This window comes from Lissotriton helveticus, chromosome 10 (assembly GCF_964261635.1).
Source record: "Lissotriton helveticus chromosome 10, aLisHel1.1, whole genome shotgun sequence".
In the NCBI taxonomy this organism is placed as follows: Eukaryota; Metazoa; Chordata; class Amphibia; order Caudata; family Salamandridae; genus Lissotriton; species Lissotriton helveticus.
Genome location: NC_136071.1, coordinates 274976113 through 274999685, shown reverse-complemented (window position 1 = coordinate 274999685; position 23573 = coordinate 274976113). Strand labels below are relative to the sequence as shown.

Here is a 23573-nt window from a genome sequence, read left to right as displayed (position 1 = left end):
ACAGTGTCTCGAAGTATGCTTTGAATGCCATGTTAATGTCTAGTTGTGTATTGACAGTAACGCCTTCATGGTTAGTAATTTCGAGGATCGGCAACGCCTGCGGGGTATTGCATATGATCCTAGCAAGCAGTGGACCCCCTTTATCTGCTTCCGCATGTTGTTTTTGGGTGTATATATTATGAACTAATACACTCAGCTCTTCTAACAGTTCCGCATGTTTAATGTGCGCTTCTTGTATTTCTAGGTAACATTCAATATGGCCTGTCATTCTAGCTGCCCTAGTTTATCCTCCACGAATGTAAGATTTTTAAGTATGGCTGTCCGTGCCCCCACCTGCGTGCTAATGGCAACCCCTTTCCACACTGTTTTAAAAGCATCCCATTCTGTTTGGCGCGTGCCTGCAGTGTTTGCGTTTTCCGGAAAGTAATTGGTAATTGCCGTTGACAGGGTGTCATGAAACACTGGGTCTTCTAATAGACAAGGGTTTAATTTCCATGTCGGAATGGGTTTGGGCGCCCTACCCCATTGCATGGTGATCTTCAATGGGTTATGGTCTGATAGCGTTTCACCTATGTATGTAACTTCTGTTACCTTATCTACCAGGTTAAGTGAGCAAACAATCCTGTCTATACAAGTATGCAATCCATGCGGCGGTGAATAAAAGGAATACTCCCTACTGTTCGGGTATTTCATGCGCCATATATCTCCCACACCCCAACCTGTTGTCCAGCTTCAGAGTGCCTCTGACTGTTTCTTGCAACCAGTATGTTGTAATGGCAGATGAGACCTATCCATTTCTACATTGAGCACTGTTTTAAAACCCCCCTCAATGATCCAGGGATAATCATCCCAACCCATTAGCGCGGTGGAGAGCAATTCCAGAAATGTATCCTGGTCCGTGTTTGAGGCATACATACTTCCCAGCACTACATATTTCCCATCTAGTGTACCTAACAACAGCACATACCTGCCATTTACATTTATTCTGTGCTCCAACAATGCAAAGGGGGTACCATTTCTTATCCATATTGCTGCCCCTCTAGCAAATGCAGAGTAGTAAGTGTGAAACAGCTACCCTCTCCATTTCTTTAGCATTTTAGTGGCCTCTGCCTCCGTAAGGTGAGATTCTTGTATGAATGCAATGTCTACTTTCCTTCAGTTTAGATGTGCAAGGATACTATGTCTTTTGTGTATGGAACCTCATCCTCTCACATTCCAAGACGTGATTTTATACTTGTTAGCCTGTGCTACCTGGACCTGTGCATTGGAACCTGACCTGTCTCATCGACCCTGCCTGTGGTTTGAAAAGACGCCTAATTACTGTAGAGTACATATGTATACCTTCCATTTCAACCCCCAATACTAGGTTCTGCTTTGTAACATTAGAGGACCCAACTGTAAACAGATATATAACAAAAACGTTAACAAGTCTATGTTGCAAAACAGTCGCCCCTGGGGGGGTGGTAACTGCCTTTCCTTTGTTGTCCATCTGTGGGCACTCACCAGTTCCCATTTTAGCAGCTCTAGCCTAAATCCCATTAATACCCAAGTGTAAAGGGGGGCACTCATTACTCCCAGACCCAAGTGACACAGTTAATACTCATATTATAGTTCGGGGGGGTCTCCGTGTTCTGGACAGAGTCTCTGGTTTCAGAAATAGTTTGCAGTCTGCGGGGTCACCACTGGGAACATTGCCATGTTGTTTTTCTGAGTCCGACTGTACTTCTGGTAGTCACCTCCAGATCTAATAAAGCTGCGGCTGTCATCAAAGCATCTTGCTGGCTCTCTATAATTTGTTATACAATGGGATTATTCTTCTGACTATCCTTTTCCTGTCCATTTTAGACTTATTCAACTTATGGGTTATTGCTTGGTGTCGGTGACTGTCTTGTGACAAGCTTTGTGAGGAGGTCAGCGATAATGTTATCTCCGCTCATTCCTGCGCCTCTTCTGGGTTGTGGAAAAATAAAGATTTTTGTTTGTATATGATCTTTAATTGAGCTGGGTACAACATTGCGTACTTCAGGTTGTGCTGTTGTAGCGTCGTCTTTACCTCGCGAAATGTGCTTCTCGCTCTTTGAACAGCTAATGTAAAATCTGGGTATATTGATATATGTTTGTTTTTGAACTGGATCGGATGTATTCCCTGGCCGCTCGCAGTATTGTGTGTTTATCTTTGTAGTTTAAGATTCGTGCAATAAGTGGTTTGGGTGGTGCGCAAGGGGGCGGAGGCCTCTGCGGCACCCTGTGCGCCCTTTCCACACTATATATTTCAGATAGTCCTTCCAACACTATATGGTCGCGGATCCAGTTTTCTACATATTGAGTAGGGTTTGTTCCCTCACTTTTCTCTGAAATACCTAGGATTCTAACATTATTTTGGCGGGATCAGCCTTCAGCATCAGCCACCCTTTCTTGCAGTCCCTTCAGCTGCCGTTGTAATTGTTCCACCTGAGAAGTTGTAGCTGTTTGCTGTGGTACTAGGTCATCCAAGATGATTCTCTGATTTTTCACATTATCTGCAAATTTTGCATGATCTACTTTTATAAGGGTAAAGCTTTTAGTTAACGTGCCAATTTGGCACGGAATTCCCGTATTTCTTGTGGTATAAGATCCGGCTTGTCTACTTGACCACCAGGCGCGGTTGGAGGAACCACGTATCGGTCATCAGTTTGTGTTGATTCATTTTGTGATGCGTTTTCAGTGTTCCCAGCTGGTGAGGGTTCTTGCTGTTTAGTTCTAGGTCTTCCCATTATGTATTCCGGTGGCCAATTATCGTTCTCGTGCTTCCAAGCCAGTGAAACGCAAGGCTCACCCCGCCGACAGCCAACGCCACCTCCGGAGAACCCCCCCTGCGCACTCACTCTGTCGTAGACTAGCTCCCGTTATCTCCTAGGGGCGCTGTCCTGTATTGGCCCCTGCTCAGCTCAGGTACGTCAGCTCGTCGGATCCCGCATCATAGGCATTCGCTGCTTCTGCTCTGTAACTCAGATCCGAAAGACCAGTGCAGATCCACCCCGCACTATTCAGCAGTGATGTCATGTTAACAGATATCATTAATGACATCACAAATGACATAATTAATGACTTCCAGGCTCCCTGCTCACAGAGAATGCACTATTTTCAATGTTCTTATTAAAAGCTTAATCAGAGGGGAGCCGAACACAACTGAATTGGTTAATGCTTAAACTTTGAGACATCACAACGTAAGTATTTCTCAAATCAATTTTGCACTATATTTAGCACAGATCTACGTGTTAAATGAAGAAGTTACATGCAAAATATAAAATAAAACTTGAATGAACTTTATGGTATTTTCCTAGCCACATTTGACAAAAAAGGTAAATTTTAATCAGACATATAAAGGAACAGCCTGGTCAGACTTTGCAGGTGAAAATATCACAATAGCTATCCAATGAAGGAATATTCAGTTTTTTTAGAGGTGCCAAAGTTGAAGTAGATTTTGATACTTGGCAATACAGTTTAGTTTGGCAAGTAACTCTACAGTGTTTTAGGCTGCAGCTATCCAGGCTTCAGTGGTAGGCTTAAAGCCATTCTTTTGCATTCACACATGTGGACTGTGTAATTACTCTTTGCAGTCCTAATTACATTATTGAATGTTTATGCCACATAGGCATTTCCTGCTCCAAGTTTACTATGGTCTTACTTAAATGTTAAAAACGTCTTAGAGGTCCGAGCATACGCACTGGGTTACTGAGTGTTGTTCTCCGTGTGCCTAAAGTCAATACATGTGTCAGGAAAAAGAAAAACTTTTTAAAGGTAAGTTATGTTTACCTTTGTTCATAAATATATACATTGCAATAATAAAACCCCTGTAAATCAGTTTAAGTAAAGGTTAAGTTGCAGTGTAAAACCTAAAATATCTGGAGTTTGCTAGTTATAGTAAGTACAAAATCCATTACCCCTTGGTCCCTCTTGTCCTCGTCCCATTCATTCCAACAAGTGAGATAATCCAATCTCACCATCAGAAAAAAGAACAAAGGAATGTTGACCGTACCCCACCCCCTCCCCCTGGGAGTACCTAAATGTACCAATCTCAGCATTCCCTCTGTTCTTTTTTTCTGCCTACCTACAGATTAGGACGATCAAGAGCCTGGGAGGGTTGTGCATACTCGCTGGTTTTCCTGGCTCCCTCCCTGCCTAATTTGGGGTTGTCGGGCACGTCGAGATGCGTGGCAGTGTCTGTTTGCAGCTCTGGCAGCCCTCAGGTGGAGGTGTGCTTCCAGGGCGGCTGTGCCTGACTTCCGCTGGATGTGGCAGGAAGTCAGTTGTGACGGTCGGCTTGGCAGCAGCAGTAGTCTTTAGCTGGCCTGCACATAAGTACAGCTTAGCCGTTTTGGTGATTGTCCATTGAGCCCTGGGTGTAGCGGGCTGTTTCTGTGTCTTCCTCTCCCTGTGCTTGGCGGCGGCTGGTTCAGGGCTGGATCTGGTGGCAGTTTTTTTTGTTGCAAATTGCAGTCCTCGTGATCTGTATCCAGGAGGGAGTGTGTCAGTTTCCCCTGATGTTGGATGGTCCCTGATGGAGTTCCCTGGTTGAACTCTTATTCTACTTTGACTTTCCTGATTGGAGGGATATACTTTCATGACTGTGCTTCCTTACAGGAGATGAAACGTGGAGCCAGGTCTACCTGTTGATCCCTGGATGTGGTGCCTCCTGATACTTACTGCTTCTCTTGGTTCTTCCTGGGACTCGCGACATGGGGAAACATTTGAGGAAGCAGGAAACATAGGCATGTGGAGCGCTCCTCCTCTTCCTATTCTGAGTCTTCTTCCTCTCCTTCTCTGATGTGATCCAAACACTGCAGGGAAGGTGATGATGCCAGGATCAAACATTTACTAAAATAAACCTTACAGGAAATGGGGGGCCATTCTTCCAACTCTGAGGAGGATTGGATGGGGGGGTGAGGAGCTTAAGGGTAAATATATTGACAAAGAGATGTTGCCAGACTTGCTGAAGCATGTCAAGCCCAACATGGGGTTTACTGATGCCCCCAGTACTTCTGGGAGTTTGGTGTTGCTCCAGTTTCAGAGCTCAGCTGCGGTGGATGTCCCAGTCCATCCCTTCATCCATGAGGTTCTTAAGAGGGTGTGGTAAGACCCAGATCGTATCATGCTTCCCAGATTCATGACAAAGCTGTACCCTCTTCAGGAAATGTCTAAAGATTTGCCGGACTCCATCCCCATTGATTCTTTTGTAATGAGTCTGGTGGGACATACTTCTTTGGCTGAGGATGCAGTGATAAGGGATTCTGTAGACAAGAAGGTGGATGCTTCCCCTCAGAAGGCTTATTCTGGTTCTCATCTAGCTCTAATGGCAGACATTTATGAGACTTACGTTCATCAGTTGCTTATTTCTTATATCAAGGCTCTGTATTGGTCGTTGGATGATACTTCGAACTGTTCAGCTCTTCTGGAACATATTGAAAGGCAGGTGGAATTTCTCTTTGATGTATCTTTGAACGTGGTGAGGGCTTTGGCCCTTTCTTGGAGGGTGGGGGGGGCAGGTGTGGCGGACATCCGCAATCTGGTTTTAAACGACTGAACAACAGATTTCACCCCCCTCTAGTAGACAGATTTCTCCAGGTCATGGGAGGTTTTCTTCTGGTAGGGGTTGGACAGGAAAGCTAGGCCCCCGTGAAACCTCATTCCTGACTATCTGGCATCCAATCCTGGATTCTTAGTCGGAGGTCAGCTCCAGTACTTTCTCCCGGCTTGGGTGCAGTCCTGTTCTGAATTGTGGGTGCTGAACATTGTAAGACTAGGTTATCTCATCGAGTTTTTCAGAGTCTCCTCCAGACGCTGGGGCCTGTCCGACTCCTTGGCCCTCTTGTTCGGCCAAGCGGTCCGAACTTTCTCTGGGGATCCAGGCTCTGCTGGAGAAGGGGGCCATTCAGGAGGTTCCTCCTCAAAATGGAGACTCACCAGTGAGTGATTCCCTTGGTTCTCCTGGGTCACTTCCTGTGCACCCTGGATCTTCAGGATGCCTACTATCATATCCCTGTTCACGTCAGTTCTTGCAGGTTCCTGTGGTTTTGAATTCGAGCTGGCATTTTCAGTTTTGGGTCCTGCCTTTTGGCCTGAGGTCAGCTCCGATGATATTCACAAAAGTTGTAGCACCGTTGATGGCTTCTTTCCATCTTCGGGGTGTCCTGATCTACCTGTACTTGGAGGATTGGCTGATCCATGCTCCTTCTCAGAATTGGTTGTTGCGGGATCAGGAGTTGGTTTGTTCTGCCTTACAGGATCATGGGTTTCTTATGAACCTTCCCAAGTGTCAGTTGGAGCCCTCACAGAACTTGACGTTCATCGGGGCACGATTCCACACCGATCTGAACCGGGTGTTCCCTTGCTCATCAGTTCCTGGTGGGGTGTTCCTTCCCGGTCCGTCTCTGGTTGCGGCTTCTGGTTCTTATGGCGGGAGCGGTGTTCACCGTGCCTTGGGCATGATTTCATCTGCGGCCTTTGTGGTTGTATCTGTTGGCCCAATGGGGTCCTTTATCTCACAATATGTCCCTCTTGTGTCCGGTGTCTCTTTCTGTCCAACCTGCCCTGCGCTGGCGGACGGTGTCAGACAATCTTGCGAGGGGTCTTCTACTGCAACCCTCTCCTCTGGTGGTCCTGACGACGGATGTCAGTGCTTTATGGTGGGGGGCAACGTTGGGGTCGGATTCGCTTCACGGACGTTGGTCCCTTCTGGAGGGGAGACAGTGCTCAAATTGGTGAGAGTTGACAGCCTTGTCATTGGGTTCCGCGATCGGTTCTTGAATAACAATGTGGTGGTTCGTTCGGACAACATGGTGACCGTGGCCTACCTGAATCACTAGGGAGGTATATGGTCCAAATCCCTGTATGCAGTGGTGTTTCCGCTGTCTTGTTGGGTGAAGGGGCACCTGTTGTCTCTGTCTGCAGGTCATATCAGGGGGGTAGACAGTGGGGTGATGGATGCCCTCGGTCACTATTTCCCTGGCTCCCAGGAATTGTCTCTGACTCTGGTGGCCTTTCGACTGGTGTGCAAGGAATTTTGTCTTCCATTTGTCGTCCTCTTTGCTTTCCGGCACACTGCTCAGCTTCCTCACTTCTGCTCCTGGGTCCCTCCGGAGGAGGCTTGGAGGGGGGTGCTCTGACCATCTCTTGGCTGTCCCATCGGTTTTGTGCCTTTTCCTCCCCTTGCTCTGATCCCCAGGTTTCTGGCTCGTCTCGTGATGGAGAATCGGGAGGTGGTGGCTGTTCCCTTTTTTGCCTCCCTGATCTTGGTTTCCCACTCTTCGGTTGTTGATGGTTAGGGTCCTTGGTTGTTCCAGTTCTTTCCATCTCCCCTGCGATCATCCCCGTTGTTGTCCCTCCTATGGCTGTTGTCATGGAGGTTGAGAGGCTGGGGTGGCGGAGTCTCCCCAAGCATTTAGTTTGGGTGTTCAGCAGTCGAGGGAGCCTTCTACTCTCAGGTCCTATGTTGTCATTGGGGGAATTTCCAGTGTTTGTATCAGGCTCTGGCCTTGTCCCCACCAGTTTACTCCCTGCCTGATGTTCTACAGTTTCTCTGGGAGGGGTTTGATAAGGGATTGTCTGTCTCCACTTTATGTGTTCAGTAGGAGGCCATCCGGGCTTTTTATTCGCCTTGGGGAAATTTGTTGGATGTTGACGTCTTGGTTTCTCGGTTACTGCAGAGTTTTTTCTTGTCCCATCCTGTGGTGTAGCCTACTTTTTCTCTTTGGGACCTCTCTTTGGTGTTGCGGGCTTTGATGGCTTCTCCTTTTGAGCCTGTCGGACCTGGATATCAAGTTTATTACTTTGAAGGTGGTCTTTTTGGTGGCCATTACTTTGGCCAGGCAACTTGATGAGTTGGGTACCTTGATGGCTCGTGAACCTTTTTAGGTCTTGCCTAGCGAATGCAGCGCATGCGCTGCTTCGTCTTGGCGAGTCTCTATTGTTGTGGCTTTTCCTAGCGAAGGGAGACAAACCATGTGCGCGCACAGACACCTGATGTGCACGCGCATGTTATCTCCTCTGCTTCACACGCTCCTACTGGCGCGCCTGCATGGCATCTCCTATGTGATGCTGGAAATCCTTTCAGGTCACGTGGTCGTGCAGAAGCTCTCGGGTTTCAAACTTGCCTCTCCAGGCCCCCAGAGGCTGCTCCTGGGCTTTTGTTGTTCCGTCTCTTCACCTACAGAGCACTCCTCTGTACACGTTTCTCAGCGTCTGAGGGAGTAGCCCAGACATAGCTGTATTGCGATAATGAAAATGAAAAGCGAAGTATGCGTCATGGAAAAAAAAAACCTGAGGAAGAGGCAGCCTTATTTCTCTTAATTTGCGTGCACTGTGACTACACAACGCAACCTACACGCAGAACCCAAATCAAAGTAAAACGTCAATTACATAATTTTGAGTGTGTAATAACGATATTATTTAGACTGATCATATGCTTCAGTGTGGCATGAAGAGTTTTGCAAGTAAAAATAGAGTGTGTCCTGCATGCGGTATTTATGATCAGTGGTTGAAACGATATATACAAATTAAAAAAATAAAAGAAGCTTGGCTGGCCTTAGAGTTTTTTTGAAGAGCTGGTTTTCAAGAGAAATATATTGCTCTTGTCCAGTCCTGCCAAGTATCACGCAACAGGTGTGACGCTCACGCATTTCAGTGCAGTGATCTGCATCACCGCACTGAAATGCATTGTCACGCATTTTGCCACCGCCAGCGCGCGCCACCGGCGGTGCCTGTGCACCGGCTCTGCTGCTCCGAGAGACGTGCTGCCAGCAGCTGCTTGCCGGGTTGAGTTCATAAATAGTTAAAGAGCCATGATCTGCGCTCAGCTCTGGAGCTGCTGAGAGCACTATAGTGTAACAAACCTGCCCGGCTTTGTTGTGTTTGGCTCCAGGCTGCTATAGCTTAGCTGCCTGGATTAAACACACTCACTGTTGCCAATTACCAACCGGGGGGAGCGGAGCCTGCCCTCTCAGCAGTCAATGTTATTGGCTGTCAGTCACTGTGGCACATAGATTATAATCCGGATGTGACCGCACGAGGAAGAGGAAATGAGGCAGAACGGTGGGGAACTCAATCTGAGTCAGTCCTCGCCAGGTGCTCAGTGCTGACTGTCTTGGTTCTACAGTGCGGCAGCGCCGTCATAACCCCCGGCATGCCACCTTCACGTAATTACTTGCCATCCCAGACCGGCGGAGAGCCGAGAGTGACCCAGTGAATTAATTTCACTCACCGGCGATGACACAGGACACTCACTGAGTGACTCATGCTTTATTTGTTAAACTTAATGTGTTTAAGTTAATTCTGCATAGAGCAGCCTGTAAAGAGAGTGGTAAAAAAAACAATTCCTGCGATCAGCCCGAGCTGAGCCCCCGTCCCCGTCTTCAGCAAGCGTGTGGGAACTATCAGGTAGTCCGAACCAGCGTCTTGTCTGGGCCGGGGTGCAAGATAGTGCTCGCTTGGCCCAAAGTGGTTAAATTGGTATCCAAGCTGGCCGGCACCTGGGCCTACTCGTCTCTGCTCACATAAATTGGTGCTGTTGTGCCTCGCAGCCCTAAAGATTTTTTTGCAGTTTTATATAGCGCAAACTTCGTAAATATGGTGCAGGGCATTACTTCACCAGAACGTCAGTAAAAATGACGTTCCTGGGGAGCAACCCCTTGTAAATATGCCCCACAAAGTGGGTAATATGATGGCATTTTTGTTTTGCTATCCATCACTGCCTGGTGAACAAGCATTTGCAATGCAATAGGTCTCGCATTTACGCGAGTTTAAGCTATTGGTATTGATTGTCAATGACAATGCCTTTTATTTATGTTTTAAAAAGCAAAACAAAAAAAGGCATTGTTGTTTACAATGCCAATAGCTCAAACTTGCGTAATTGCGAGACCTATTGCATTGCAAATGCGTGTTGGCTTTTTCCGCCAATGGGCTGGTCCTTCAGTTGGATTCTTCCTTTGTTCCCAAAGTTCCTTCTCAGTTCCATTGTTCTCAGGAGTTGGTGCTGCCTGCTTTGTGCTTGGAGCAGGAATCTGACTGTGACCTTCCTTGGGCTTTGTGGGATGTTTTCTGGGCCTGTTGGATCTATTTGTTTCGCACCAGTCCTTTGCGGGAGTCTGACTCCCTGTGTGTGTCTTTTGGGGTTTGTTCTCACTGGGGCGGGCTTCTTCTTCTTCCATTGGTTTCTGGCTGAAGCAGGTCATCATCTTGGCCTACTCCCTTTCGGGTTCCCCTCCTCCTGCAAGTGACCAGGGTCATTCTAGCCGTGAAATGGCAGCCTCCTGGGCTGAAGTTTGGGGTTGTCCCTATGTAAGATCTGTAGGGCAGCCACCTAGGCTACTTCTAATACCTTCGAGAGGCATTATCGCATCAAGAATGTGCTGGGGGATGATGCTAATTTTGGTTTGGGGTTGTTGTGCTTGACCCTTTTGGCAGGTTCACCCCTGAACTTTTTGCCTTGAACTCTCACCTGATACTAGTAGTTTGTGGCCCCTGCGCACTTTGGCACTGTGGCCCAGTGTAAAGTGTGTGCCCTCTCTGAGTGCCTGTGGTGAGATTGGCCTGGAGAAATGCCACTTTTAGAAGTTGGCATTTCTGTGTGCAGTGTGTCTGCCTGCCTGATGTGAATTGCATGTCTGGCTTGTGATTGACAGGGGCTGGCTGGTGTGCTTGGCTCCAGGAGCCAGGATGGGTCTGCCCGGTGGTGAATTGAGAGATCTGCATGCAGATGGGAGGGAGGAGTTGCACCTGGAGCCTGAATAGGGCTGTGCCTTCCCTCCACAATGCTGACTCCACCTCCTGTGGTGTGTCTGATGTCCCTGGCCTGTCCTGTGAATAGAAGAGGGGAGCTGAGCAAAGCAAAGTGCTCCTGAACCAGTTGTATCTGGTTCTCCCCTTGCCCTACAGTTGTAGACAAAGGAAAATGCTGTATAAAAGCGGGGGCTGTGACCCCATGATGTTGTTCTCTTTTGGATCCTGACAGAGGGGGGCTTGCTGCTGGTCGGGCTCAGGAGGAACCTCCATGGGGGCTGCCTCCTTGCTGGAGTGCCCTGTGTGCTGGCCCCTGGGCCCTACATTGCCCCCTGATGCCTCCAGGACTTCTTGGACCTTTTTGGCTGCTTTTGATTTTGCCAAGGCTTGCTACAGCCTTCCAGTGCTTGAGGAGTGCTACATTTTGCTTTTAAACTTGCCCAGCTGAGGGAGAGCATGGGCTTCGCGGCGCCTAGCTGCCTCTCACCTGGAGGGAATCCCCAGCGTAGGGATTCCCCTGAAATTGCCAGGACTTTGCGGGTGCCCACCCCGCTTATATCGCTATTTTTGGATGGCGGAAGCCCACCCCGCTTATTGGAGTCCAACGCGGGTGCCCACCCCGCTTCTAAATTTCTTTTTAATTTGGAGGGAGCCTACCTCTCTTGCTGCCGAGAGAATCACCGCCGCGGCCCTAGCAGAAAACCAAAAGTCAGGCAGGCCCGCCCCTTACGTGGGTGGAGCCTGCAACCAAGCCAGAAGAGGCCGGCGTGAGTTGTGATGCAGGGCTCCCATGCTCGAGGGAGAGCCCCGCGGTGGCGGCCGGATGGATGGGAGCCCTGGGTCCCAGGAGGGGGCCCGGGTTAATCGAGGAAGGCGGCCGAGGACACCTACGGCAGTGCGGGGCTCCCAGAAGTCCAGGAAAGCCCCGCAGGAGAAGTTCTGTCGCCACAGAGGGAGTCCCCGGAGAGCAGCCTGGTAAGGTCAGAAGGGCTCCATAGGCGCTTAGTTAGTGCCGACCACGGCCCTGTAAGGGTAGCGGTGCAGAGTGGTCCCGCTAGGTATCGGGCCACTCCAACGATGGGCAAAATTCAGATTATGTCCTAAAGGGTCCAGTGGGCCATGCTTTTCCCCGTGGTGGGAGTCTGAGCGGTCCCGCCAGGAGAGCGGGCCGCTCCCACGTGGGGTTCCAATGTTTTCAACGCCTGTGTGTGACTCCGTTTGGGGCCGTTTCGTTTTGCGCGCCAGAGAGCCCCAGAGTCTGAGGGGCATTTCGAGGCACATTGTCGGTGCCTGGGCGGGCCCACCAGAGAGCAGGCCGCCCCAATGAGGGCACAGTTGTGCTAGGGCCCATCTGTCCTATCCCCAGCTGCGCTGCACCAGCACAGACAGCTGCACCGTTTTTGGCGCAGTTCTTGAAAAAGTCCCTGAGAGGGACAGAAGGGGCACAGAGGTGCCAGGCCTTCCCCATCATTTACAGCTGCGCAGCAATTAGTGCCAGCTGCACCGTTTAGGCGCACAGTTCTTTTGGGGTCTTGTGAATTCAGGAGTGAGATGCACTCCTTTGCCCCACACTTTCCCAGCTGCCCAGCAAGTAGTGGGCATATGCCACGTTTAGGTTTGCGAAGTGGCGCACCCTTGACTTTCGCTGCCTAGGCAGCAGCCCTGACTCTTTGGACATAGGGCATTTGAGCCCCTTTTTGAGATGGCCAGGGGGATTGTTAGATTTATAGGGCGCCAGGCCCTAATGTGATTTATGTGCTAAATGTGATTGTGGTGCTAGGAAATGTGATACATGTAGTATGTTTTACGCACCCTGTGTTATACCTCTAAACTGTGTTTTATGATTATGAAGTTGTTTTACATATCATGGTTTATGCTAGTGAGATTATATTTCACTGTGTGATTTACGCCTGGGGAGTTATTCTTAGGCGGTTAGTGTCTAATGTGTTTAGACTTGTAAGAGTATTGCATAATGTGTTCATGCTGGTGATGGTGACGCAGAATGTAATTTGCACCTGATGTGATACTGTGCATAATGTAGTTTGTGTTACAGGCTGATGCTAAGTACAGTGATTACCAGTGTTTACTGATTGTACGTTTATAATCTGTTTTACTTTTACCAAGTTCACTTTGTGATGGTTCTGACAGTGGTCCGTGTGGCCCTGTCAGGTGTATATAATATTGCCCAGTGCCAGTAGGCACAGTGCATGTTATGTGTTTAATATTCTAATGTGTTTTGAGAATACAAAGGCTATTTTTTATATAACCTTGTGCGGAGTTCCTTTTGTAGTGTGCCTGGGATGTTGTTGCTGTTGTGTGCGTGCGCAAATGCTTTACACATGGCCTCCGGGATAAGCCTGACTGCTCGTGCCAAGCTACCAAAGGGTTGAGCAGTGGTTATCTTTGGCGTGTAACTCCCCAGCCCTGACTAGAGTGGTGGTCTCTGCCTGGCTTTGGCGCAAGCCTCCGCAACCACAGATCCCATTTTTAACAGGTGTTCTTCAGGCTGTGTGCTCCTGATGTTGCCTAAATCACTGGGTTGGCTGTTTGTCCTGTGTCCTGGTGGTTTGTTGTTTGCTGAATGCCGGTTGCTGCTTGGATATTCTTTCTCACTTGTTTGAATGAATGGGAGGAGGACTGGAGGGACCTGGGGGTAATGTCCTATTACTTACAGGTAACCTTCATTACTCCTAGGTCCCATTGTCCTTGTCCCATTGATTACATCCTCCCGGACTTACCGGCTTTCATCTAGGGCTTGGTAGTTCAGGGGGAATGCTAGGATTAGTATGTTTATGTACTCCCAGGGGTAGGTGGTAGGGTAGGGACAGCATTCCTTCGTTTTTTTCTGTTGGTGAAATAGGATTATCTCACTTGTTGGAATGAATGGGACGAGGACAACGGGACCAGGAGTAATGAAGATTACCGGTAAGTAATCGGACATGTCTCAAAATATGGGATGAGGATCTCCTTTCAGATGACATCACTAATGACATAATCACTGACATCAGTGAGAACAGCTCAAATCACACGAGTGAACATAACCCTATGCTAAAATAAGATGTTGCAGTTGCATACCAAATTATCTTCTACAGAATTATTTCCCAACAAAATATGAATGCTAAAGTATCAAGACCAAAATATTGATAAGATAAGTACATACAGAAAAGTATAGATTTACTATTCTTAACTCATCTAGGCTACATATGAAGCTACATAAAGAAAACCCATGCGCAAATATATATCATATAATAATATTGATAATGCAATATTGTAAACAAAATATTGAGGGCTAAAATATCAACAAGGCTAAGTGTATATACTTAGTCTTGTCATACAATATTGTATTGAAACAATATTCTGAAGTCAGTATTAAGATGGAGTACCTTTGATGCTGGGTGAATGGAGTAAGACCACAGAGTGTACTTGAAACTTAACTTGCTGCACCCTACTTTCTGTGATATTATTGGTTTTGCAGTATAACAAAAAAAACTTTAACTGTGTTTTATTTGAAAATATGTGTGTGTTTGGTAACTTCTATTAGCCCTATTGGATTGTTTTGTCTGACCTCTGAAATGTAGAAAAAGCAGTCTGAAAAAGTGTTGTACTGCTGTTTGAAGTCTGTGTGCACCTATCTCACACATCCATCTTGATCTGAGACAACAAGCTACTATGATGTGGCCCTACCACCTCACAGCATCCAACCCCTAAACATTTTATTTTGTGTGATGAGATCAAATTGTTGAATTTTCCAGGGACGCTATACTTTGAAATGGCGCCTACTGACCAGTTTTGTTTTTCTGCAGGTCCTCCATATATGCAGTTGCCCATAGAAGATGTACATGTGCAGCTTGGGAAGCCTGCCATGTTTGAGGCAGTTATTGAAGGGAACCCCTTACCTATCATTACTTGGTACAAGGTATGTAAGCCCTGAACCTTGGTCAGTGTCTTACAGAAGAAAGTGAAAGTTTGACTTTGCACAGTGTGATTTACTACATATGACAATATGATATATATATATATGTATAGTAAGTAATGTGGTTCAATATTTCCATCAAGGGTTTCTGGTGACATCATAAACCAAGATACCAAAGGCCACGTCATTTGTAAATGTCACCAGAACACCGAAATGGCAATACAAGACCATATTTTACTGGCTTGGGTTAATGAATAAAGGAATTTGTGGCATATCCTTAGATTACTTGTTATTTAGAACACTGCAATTTGGTGACCAGGATGGGGTCTAAACTAATAGTGCTCAGCCTGTTTTAGAGGTTGATGCGTGGTAACAATTTGCTAGAGATATTTCCTGCAGTTTATTTTATGAAAAATTGGTAAACTTGACAGGTTTGTGTACAAAATAATTTTAAAGAAAAATGGCCAGCTCTGTGTCCACAGAGTAGGTAACATTATCTGAGAAAAGGTTGAAGAAATTGAAAGATTCTGAGGTCATAGAGCAAGTACAGTCCTCTGATTGGGTGGTAGCATACAAACCCAATAGTTGTCCATATAAGGTTATGTGTGGACTTAACAGAACTGAATAATTATATTGCTGTTGATGAGTTTCCACAGCCTACCATTAGTGAACTTTTAGCTGTAAACCAAAGGAATGTGCTGATTTCCAATTATTGATATGACAGCTGCTTACCTCCAGGTGCCTTAGCATCCCAATAGTAGAGAGTTAATCATATTTATTATACCAATTGGATTTTTCTTCTTTTCAGGAGTCCGTTTTGCTTTGCTGTCTGCAGCAGCTATGTTTAGGAGACTAATGTACAACACTTTTAAGGGACTGAAAACCATGCCTACGTACGATCTAAATTTAAAGGGAATCTTTCAAATCCTTGAAAAGAAGAATTTGACTGCAGAATGCTCAAAATACCAAATTGCTAGGAACTGAGTTACAAATTTAGGACATGAAGTAAGTTCTGCAGGATTTGTAAAAAATTAATAAGATTGAGGTAGCGAATAATGAAGCACCATCTCTGAAAAGAACGGAAGATGTACGAACCTTCTTGGCCCTAGCAAAAATGTACTCAAAGATTATAAAAAATATTTTTCAAAAAAGATGTATCTGATTAGGTTAAAGCAAGGATATAAGTTTGATTGGTCATAAATAGTTTTTTTTAAAGATATAAAAGATGACATATGTGGTCCTCCACTCCTAAAAATGGTTTGACCCTGAATGCAGAAGTGTGGTTGCAACAGATGTGAATGATAGGGGCTTGGGAGCTGTTTTTGCACAAACTGATGGATTGGATGAGGAGATGGTGATAGTGTTTGTATCTCATGTGTTAACCCCAACAGAGAAAAATATTCAGTCATTGAGAGCAAGAGATTAGGTTGTGTTTGGGAGGCCTGAACACTTCCGTCAGTTAGCGTTGGATCTGTGTGGCATACGCCTTCTATGAAGGTACTCAGCAATAAAAGGTTGTATTGGTCATCCCCACATATAGCTCTTATGTAAATTCGGTTTGTAAACTACATGTATGATTTGCAATAGATGCCAGGCGTGAGAAACGGAGTGGCAGATTTCTTAAGTTTCATGCCTTTACCTGTTAAGGACATTTCCATGGATGAATGCGATGGATGAATCGGACGGCTGTAGTGTTGCAGAACTGTGTTAAAGTGTCACTAATAGTATAAGCAAAGAAGAGTGGGAAGAGGGAGCTGTAAAGGAAACTGTGCTATTGAAAGTTATTGAATTTGTGAGTGTTGTGTTACCTGAAAGAAGGATGTCAAATCGAATCTGAATGGATTTTGGGAAGTAAGGAATGAGTTTCCTAGGAAGATGGTTGGTTGAGAAAAGGGGGTGAGTTCTCCCCCATCCCGTGTGTTTGAGTGAAGGATCTTAGATATTTGCCACAAGGAACATTTGGGTATAGTTAAAAATAAATGCAGGATCAAAGATGTGCATTGGTGGCCAGGTTTGGCTTTGGATGGAGAGAGGAAGGTTTGGAATTGCGTAGAATGCATTGATTTGGATAAAACTCATGTCACCTTTGCCCCCTTGATCAAGTACCCTGAAATGTTTATGGAAATAGTTTGTATTAATGTTGTGGACCAATTCAAGAAGAGAATGGAGAAGTAAGGTACCTGATTGTTATCATTTCTTTAAATGAGCAGAGGGGGAAGTAATTCCATGCTTATTCTGTAATCAGATTTCTGGACCCTGTGTTCTAGAGAGAAGGATTACCAAAATCTTTGTTGAGCGATAATGGATATCAATTTATGTTGAAATGTTTCCAATGTTACCTGGCATTGAATGGAATAAATCATCGGATGTTTTCAGTTTACCATCTAAAAAACAATGGTTATGTGGAAAGATTTAACCATGTAATAAAAGGTGCTGTAGAACTAGCAAGAGGAAATAAACTGATTTGGTAAAAAGAAGTAATGCACACGAATTGGTGTTATAGGACCACACCTTGTGAGAATGCAGATCCGAGCATGTTTGTGTTTATGAAAATTAGAACTTGCCCTATGAATGATATTCTTGTTCGGATGACTTATTCGAGGGTTTTGGACTGGTCTCCTGAAGAATTTAGGAGGAAAATGTATTGTGTCCAAGCTGCACACAAGAGTAGATACAGTAAGTCTCACAGGGTTAAAAAAGTGGAACTAACATAAGGGGACTTTGTCAATGTTAAGAAAAGAAGTGTGGTAAAAAATGTAAGAGTACATATTCTTCACTGTTGATGGTGGAGAATTTATTTTCCAATTCCGCGCCATTGAGTGATGGCAGAGTGTGGCATGCTGGTCAGTTGTCTAAATGTAGAATTGATGAAAGAACTTTATTTGGTACGGATCTCTGTAGCAAGGGTTTGGATTGGATGGAGGACGTAGAAGTGGTTGTAGGAGGGTTGGAAAGCACATGTGGAGGAAATGAAGTAACAACTGCGGCACACAATGAGAATGAAGTACTTGAGCAGCCTAAGCATTCCCAGGAGACTACTTTGCCATGTGCAAGTGATTATAGTTTTACTGTACGCTATTTCTAATATGCGTGTGTTAGTTGTCTTTTTTTATATGCATTTTTAGTTGCCTTTTATGTTCTTTTATTGGAGGAATATTTACTTATTCCAGGTCTAGTTCACTGTGAACCAAGGCTCAAGGCAATCAGAGGCTTATACAGTGAGCAAGTAAGAATTATGAAGCTAAGATTTTAATTCGCCTATACCTAAGTTGAGATGAGTACAAATAGAATGATAATATAAAAGTGCCAAACAAATGGATGCATTTAGAATGAAAATAAAAACAATATATACAATATCATTCAACAAAGAAATGCTAGAGGATGGACCCCATATCATGTAGCAACTGGTGTTTTGGGATTTAATGCATAAGATGTGTTAAGAGGGAAGGAAAGTAATTACCATGAGTGTGTAAAGTGGATAGAAGGTGTAGGGCAGACTAGAAAACAGGCTTTAGCATACAAAGGGGGAGAGGTTGTGAATGAGTAGTAGTAATTTCAGATCTCTTTTAAATATAGCATGCAAGGCAGAGATACAGAGTTTTCGAGTGGGGAGGGAGGATGTGTTTCATGGGAACATAATGAGAAGGATTGAAATATGAATTGCTGCATCTTAAAATATGGAGGAGTCTGTAGGTTAACATGTCAGTACTGTCTAGCTGTTGTTTACCACTAGAGACTGCCAGCTTTTCAGCAATTTATTGTGGAGACCCAGTATGAAAGAATGTGGGTACCAGGCAAGCAGGTTTAAAAATACATCTGTCATTGATAGAATTCAGTCAAAAAGATAAGGGCTGGGATGATGTGGTTAAAGCACCGTGCAATAGGGACCCGACATGCTGCCAAAGGAGAGTGGGGAAGGGGCTAGATGGGTCTTAAGAATACTGGCGAGAAGGGGGCTTCCAAAGTTCAGTCTGAGCAGCAAAGAGTTTAGACTGCTGCCGCAAAGTCCGCTTCAGGGTGCACTTTTTGATGCCCTTCAGCAGTCTAAGCTGCTAAGATGGTGTTGTACTGTGCACATTTAATTTTTTTGATTGTGTAGGAGCAGATGAATTTTAGATTTCAGAGATGCCTTAGGGTACAACTGCATGGTGTCGACATATTTGGGAAAGGTTCTTCTGATTGAGCGTGAAGAATTTCAACACATAGCTACATGTACAGATGGAGTTGTGTGCGTGTGAAATCTTAGTATGACTCTATAAGGCAAATGGAACGAGCAAAATAATGAAACTTCCACATCACAATGTATCTAGGTAGAGGTAACGTGATCAATATCCTCAAAATACAAGCTATTTCTAATGGTGTCATTAAAGAAACAATGATCTACCACGTTAAAGCTATGGACAGATAAATGAGGATCGGAAGGCAGGGTTCCCTTTTATCCGGAATACAGAGAGCTGTGTCAACCATGCTTTGCAAGGCTTACTTAGTAAATTTTATGCACAATATCTGAGTCTACATCTTGATGAGCTGACAGAATTTGTTTGCCGTTCTCTGCCATTGCTTTTTTTTTTAGCAGTGAACCTTCTACATCTTGTTTGCTGATAGCATTTTTTGGATAATGATGTGATTGTTTTCTCTTAGCTTTCCTCCAACGGCTAACTGAATGGGTAAGTATTGCACTTTCTCACACTCAGAGGAAGATGAACATTCTTACGTTATATCATGGTAAATGTTAAAGGGATTGTGAGATCAACAGTTACCTATATTAAGATGATATAGAGGACGGCTGGTGGGGGTTTGGTAAGCCAGGCTAGTATCCTTAAGTTGTTTAGTTTTCAAATACAAATATATATCACTTTTCTAACTTCATAGAGTTGTCTCGTGGTATATAAATATGTACATAAATGACTCCAAATAGAAAATAATATATTGCCCTTAAAATTTTTCCAAAGAACCAGCTAATTATAACCATTCCGTAGCTCTCACTTATTCTTCCTACATCACAGCACCACCATCAGGTCCTCCTACTTATGCAGGCCCTGGTGTGGGCTCCACTATCACAGATTATATATCTCAGGGTATGGTGATTCCTTTCAGGTTTAGTGACCATAATCCAATTAAAGTCCATCTAATGATGGCCTCTAGGCCAAAGTATAACAAAGCCAATGTGGCGCAACAGCTTGACCCCTCAACAGATGGCATAAGATTGAGGTGGAGATCAGTAGCACCAGAACCTCTCCTTCATAAGGTTATAGCGGGAAACTGCCCCCTGGTGCAGGTATGCCTCACAGAGACTGATGCTAGTAATGTTGTAGTTTCCTTTGTAGATCTTTGCAATGCAATAAAAAAAGCTTATATTTTCCAACTCAGAGCGATCTAACAGTCCACGATGGTTTAACCAGGACTGTTTGCGAGCCAATAAGCAATTGCGATGCACTCTTAAGGCTACACCTAAAAATCCTATAGCTATAGCTATAGCACGCAAATTCTATAAGCGGGCACTCCAAAAAAGGAAAAACAAACTGATGACACAACATTGGGATTCACTCACACTAGCTGCAAATTAGAAAATTTTTAATCTTTTTTTTGGCTTCAGTCAAACAGATGAAACAGCCAGAATGTATAGACCCAAGGATTGGGTGTCATATTTCTAGCCAAAATTGGGAATTACATTATTCTAAAATATACTATAAGGCTAATTTATCTACTGATACACTGCCAGACCCTGATTTTGTCTTAATCCAACTAACCTTGGAGGAGGTATTGCAACAGAGTGCTGGGGGCAAGGCACTAGGCCCCGATGGAGTGCCTATAGATCTTTTTAAACATAACCCGACATTTTGGGCTCCATTATTATTAAATGTTTTTAATAGCCTTGCCAGTGCTTCCATTCCAGAATCTTGGTCGACATTGATCATAGTCCCAATTTTTTAAAAAGGGGACCTTTCTCTGCCCAGTTGTTACAGGCCGATTTCTTTAATAGATGCCACTTTAAAAATACTGGGTAGAGTTTTATATAAACGTATCAATGACTGGGTGCAGGAACACACAATATTGCATCCCAGCCAGTATGGTTTTAGACCTAAAGTGGGCACTATCGAGCAGTGCATCAATCTTAAATTAATTGTAGGCAAATACACAGTGGCAAAAAGCTCCCCTATGTACCTAGCGTTTATGGACCTGTCAACAGAGTTTGACAGTGTTAATCGTTCTAAGCTATGGGCTATTCTAATCTCTCTTGGCTTAGATGAAGCACTGGTTCACTTTCTAGCATATTTGCACAGAGGAATGAAAGCCAGAGTTAGGATTAATATCAATGCAGAGGTTTCAAAACATGTTTGTATAATGAGAGGCGCAAGAATAGGCTGTATTTTAGCTCCCCTTTTATTCATTTGATAATGACCTCCACAGTTTTTCATCTACTATTACAGTCGATGTGCCCTTGATTAGAACTTTGCTGCTACCCGTTCTGCTGTATGCAGATGACGCTGTGTTGATGGCACAAACACCAAGGTCCCTCTCTCCCTTGGTGAATGGTTTCGTTAAATTCATGGCGTCATTAGATTTGCAGACAAATTTTACCAAATCTTTTATTATGTCTTGCGGCCCCAAGAAATATAAAACACACTCATTGAAGGCAGGCGAACAAAGACTAGTAAGCACAGGCACTTTTACTTACTTAGGCTTGACGTTTAATGACTGTGGCTCTTGGAAAACACATATAGCTAACAGCGGAAATAAACTGTCCAGAGCCACTGGCTCGCTACTTAGCATGCCATGCCCTAGGATGGGGAATTTTGTAACTCCCTTACTGCAGGTTTATGGATTAAAATGCTTGCCGGCGGCGACCTATGGGGCAGAGGTCTGGGGGATAGAGCGTAGTCCCTCGGTACAGATAGCGGAAAACAGATTCTGTAGAAGGGGGTTGAGAGCACCGATCTCTAGCTCCAGTTGTATTTGTCACAACGAGCTAGACCTCCCTTTTGGTTGAGGATTACATCAGTGCCTGCCCTTTGCTTTTTTGGCACACTATTTGGCAAAACACTGAGGGAGCACTAACAAAAGATATAATAAAAGATTGCCTTGCATGTGACAATGGAAGGAAAATCCTGTGGTTAAAATATATCGAATCTTGTTTGCGCAAAATTGGCCTTAACCAACTATATGAAAATCCTGAGGGCCCTCACCTTGTTACTAAGAAACAGCTGCAGGTGCGCTGGTATGAATATGTGCAGGAAGAAAGAATAAAAAGGGAGACAGCAAAAACAAGAGTATCAGACTACCTAACTAGGAATCAGGGATGAATTGGCTCACCACAAAATAATTTGACTGGTAATACGAGTGATTGGGAGCACAGTTCATTGTTTTGCCTTAGAGAAGATACCATCAAATATTCATTGAAGTTTCCATTAGGCTTCCAAGCCAACCTAGACACCCGTCCTTGTCCCTGTGATGGGAAATCCGGGCAATCAATGCTGCACATTTTATTCTTTTGTAGTTTTTATCTTGCATACACTGTGTTTTCTTCTTCCTTTGATTAAGATCCGTCATTTTAGCAATTGCAGAGAATCTAATGAGGCATTTCTCCGATTAGAAGATGAGTATATTATTAACTGTGTTAAGCTGTTTTTGAAAGTTGCAGTGCGGGCACGAAAATCAATGTCTGCATTGGAAATTTAGTCTGCTCAAGAGTTTGCATTTGCACTTTAAAATCTGCTCTGATATGCACTGTGCTGTTTTTAATATATTTTTATCACAATTTTATTCTGTTCTTTTATGGCTCAAAGATCTGAACCGAATAAAGAATTTATTGATTGATTGATTGAAGTGCTGTGATCGAAGACATAATAAGAACACCAATTGATCACTCATGAAAAACACCAACATGCTTTCACTCATGAAAAACACCAAAATGCTACCTGCATAGGCTCTAATCAAGTACAGCACCCTTTCAACTAAGCACTACCCGATGGTGTAGCAGGATACCTGTCTGATACCACATCTGGGTGCACCACAATGGGGTGTAAGACACTTTTAAACTACAGTTATAACACAGTACAAAACATCCTGATTGCCATAATGCACAATAAGAGGATGTAATACCCTACTCAGTATTGCACTTTGTGGGTGAGGAGATACCAGGAAAAGAAATGCAGGGAAAGTAGAGCTTAGATATAGAAGAGTAAAAGGAAAGAATGGCAGAATAAGAGAAGAAAGCCAAAGAAGGTGAAATTCATCTCTAAATATACAGCACTAAGATTTTTAACTGCGGTACAACGTTTTATACCCTAATAAATATATCCATTAATGTTTTAGAAATCATACACTAATTAAGTCTTCTGCTGCAATGAAAACATGAAAGCAGTATTATCTACTTACAAATGATAATGATAATAAGCAAAAGAATGATCACACCCTGTGAAGTCCTGCATGCACCCCCACTCCACAAAAAGAGCTCTGCCAAAAACGCACTAGACATGAAACGACCCCAACACAACTGTATAACTGTATAGAGCACATAAACCAAGATTAGTGATGGTTGTGCCAGATGTTAATTTTTACCATGATTTGATATAAATTGTGTAGCAATGTCAAAACATATGAAAAATATCATACTTATCAAAGGGCCATTATGGGGTGCAAAAGCTAAGTTGCCACTATTGAGAAATGGACAGCGTGTTCTAGTCCCTATTTTGTCGAGACCTAAACTTTGCTTACAAATCAGTGTTTCTCACTGTGTCTCAAATTGTAGCTATCTTTAATGGAAAGAACAACTGTACAGGGTATAATACCATTCCAATCATATGCCCTGCTTTCTCTAGTTGAACATGATTGGTATATTAAAGTCTCAAATGGACAACAATACAACATGATACTCTATGTACAATATTTCCAGTTTAAGAGG

General features: G+C 44.3%; 1 protein-coding gene across 1 annotated transcript in view; it reads left to right on the top strand.

Annotated features, from left to right (window-relative positions):
• The window catches only part of OBSCN (obscurin, cytoskeletal calmodulin and titin-interacting RhoGEF), a 2124484-nt gene that overhangs the window by 1358668 nt on the left and 742243 nt on the right, over positions 1-23573 (top strand). The window contains exon 100 of the mRNA XM_078665296.1: positions 14559-14671. Coding sequence (XP_078521422.1) covers positions 14559-14671 — 113 coding nt within the window. The remainder of the gene's footprint in view (positions 1-14558; positions 14672-23573) is intronic.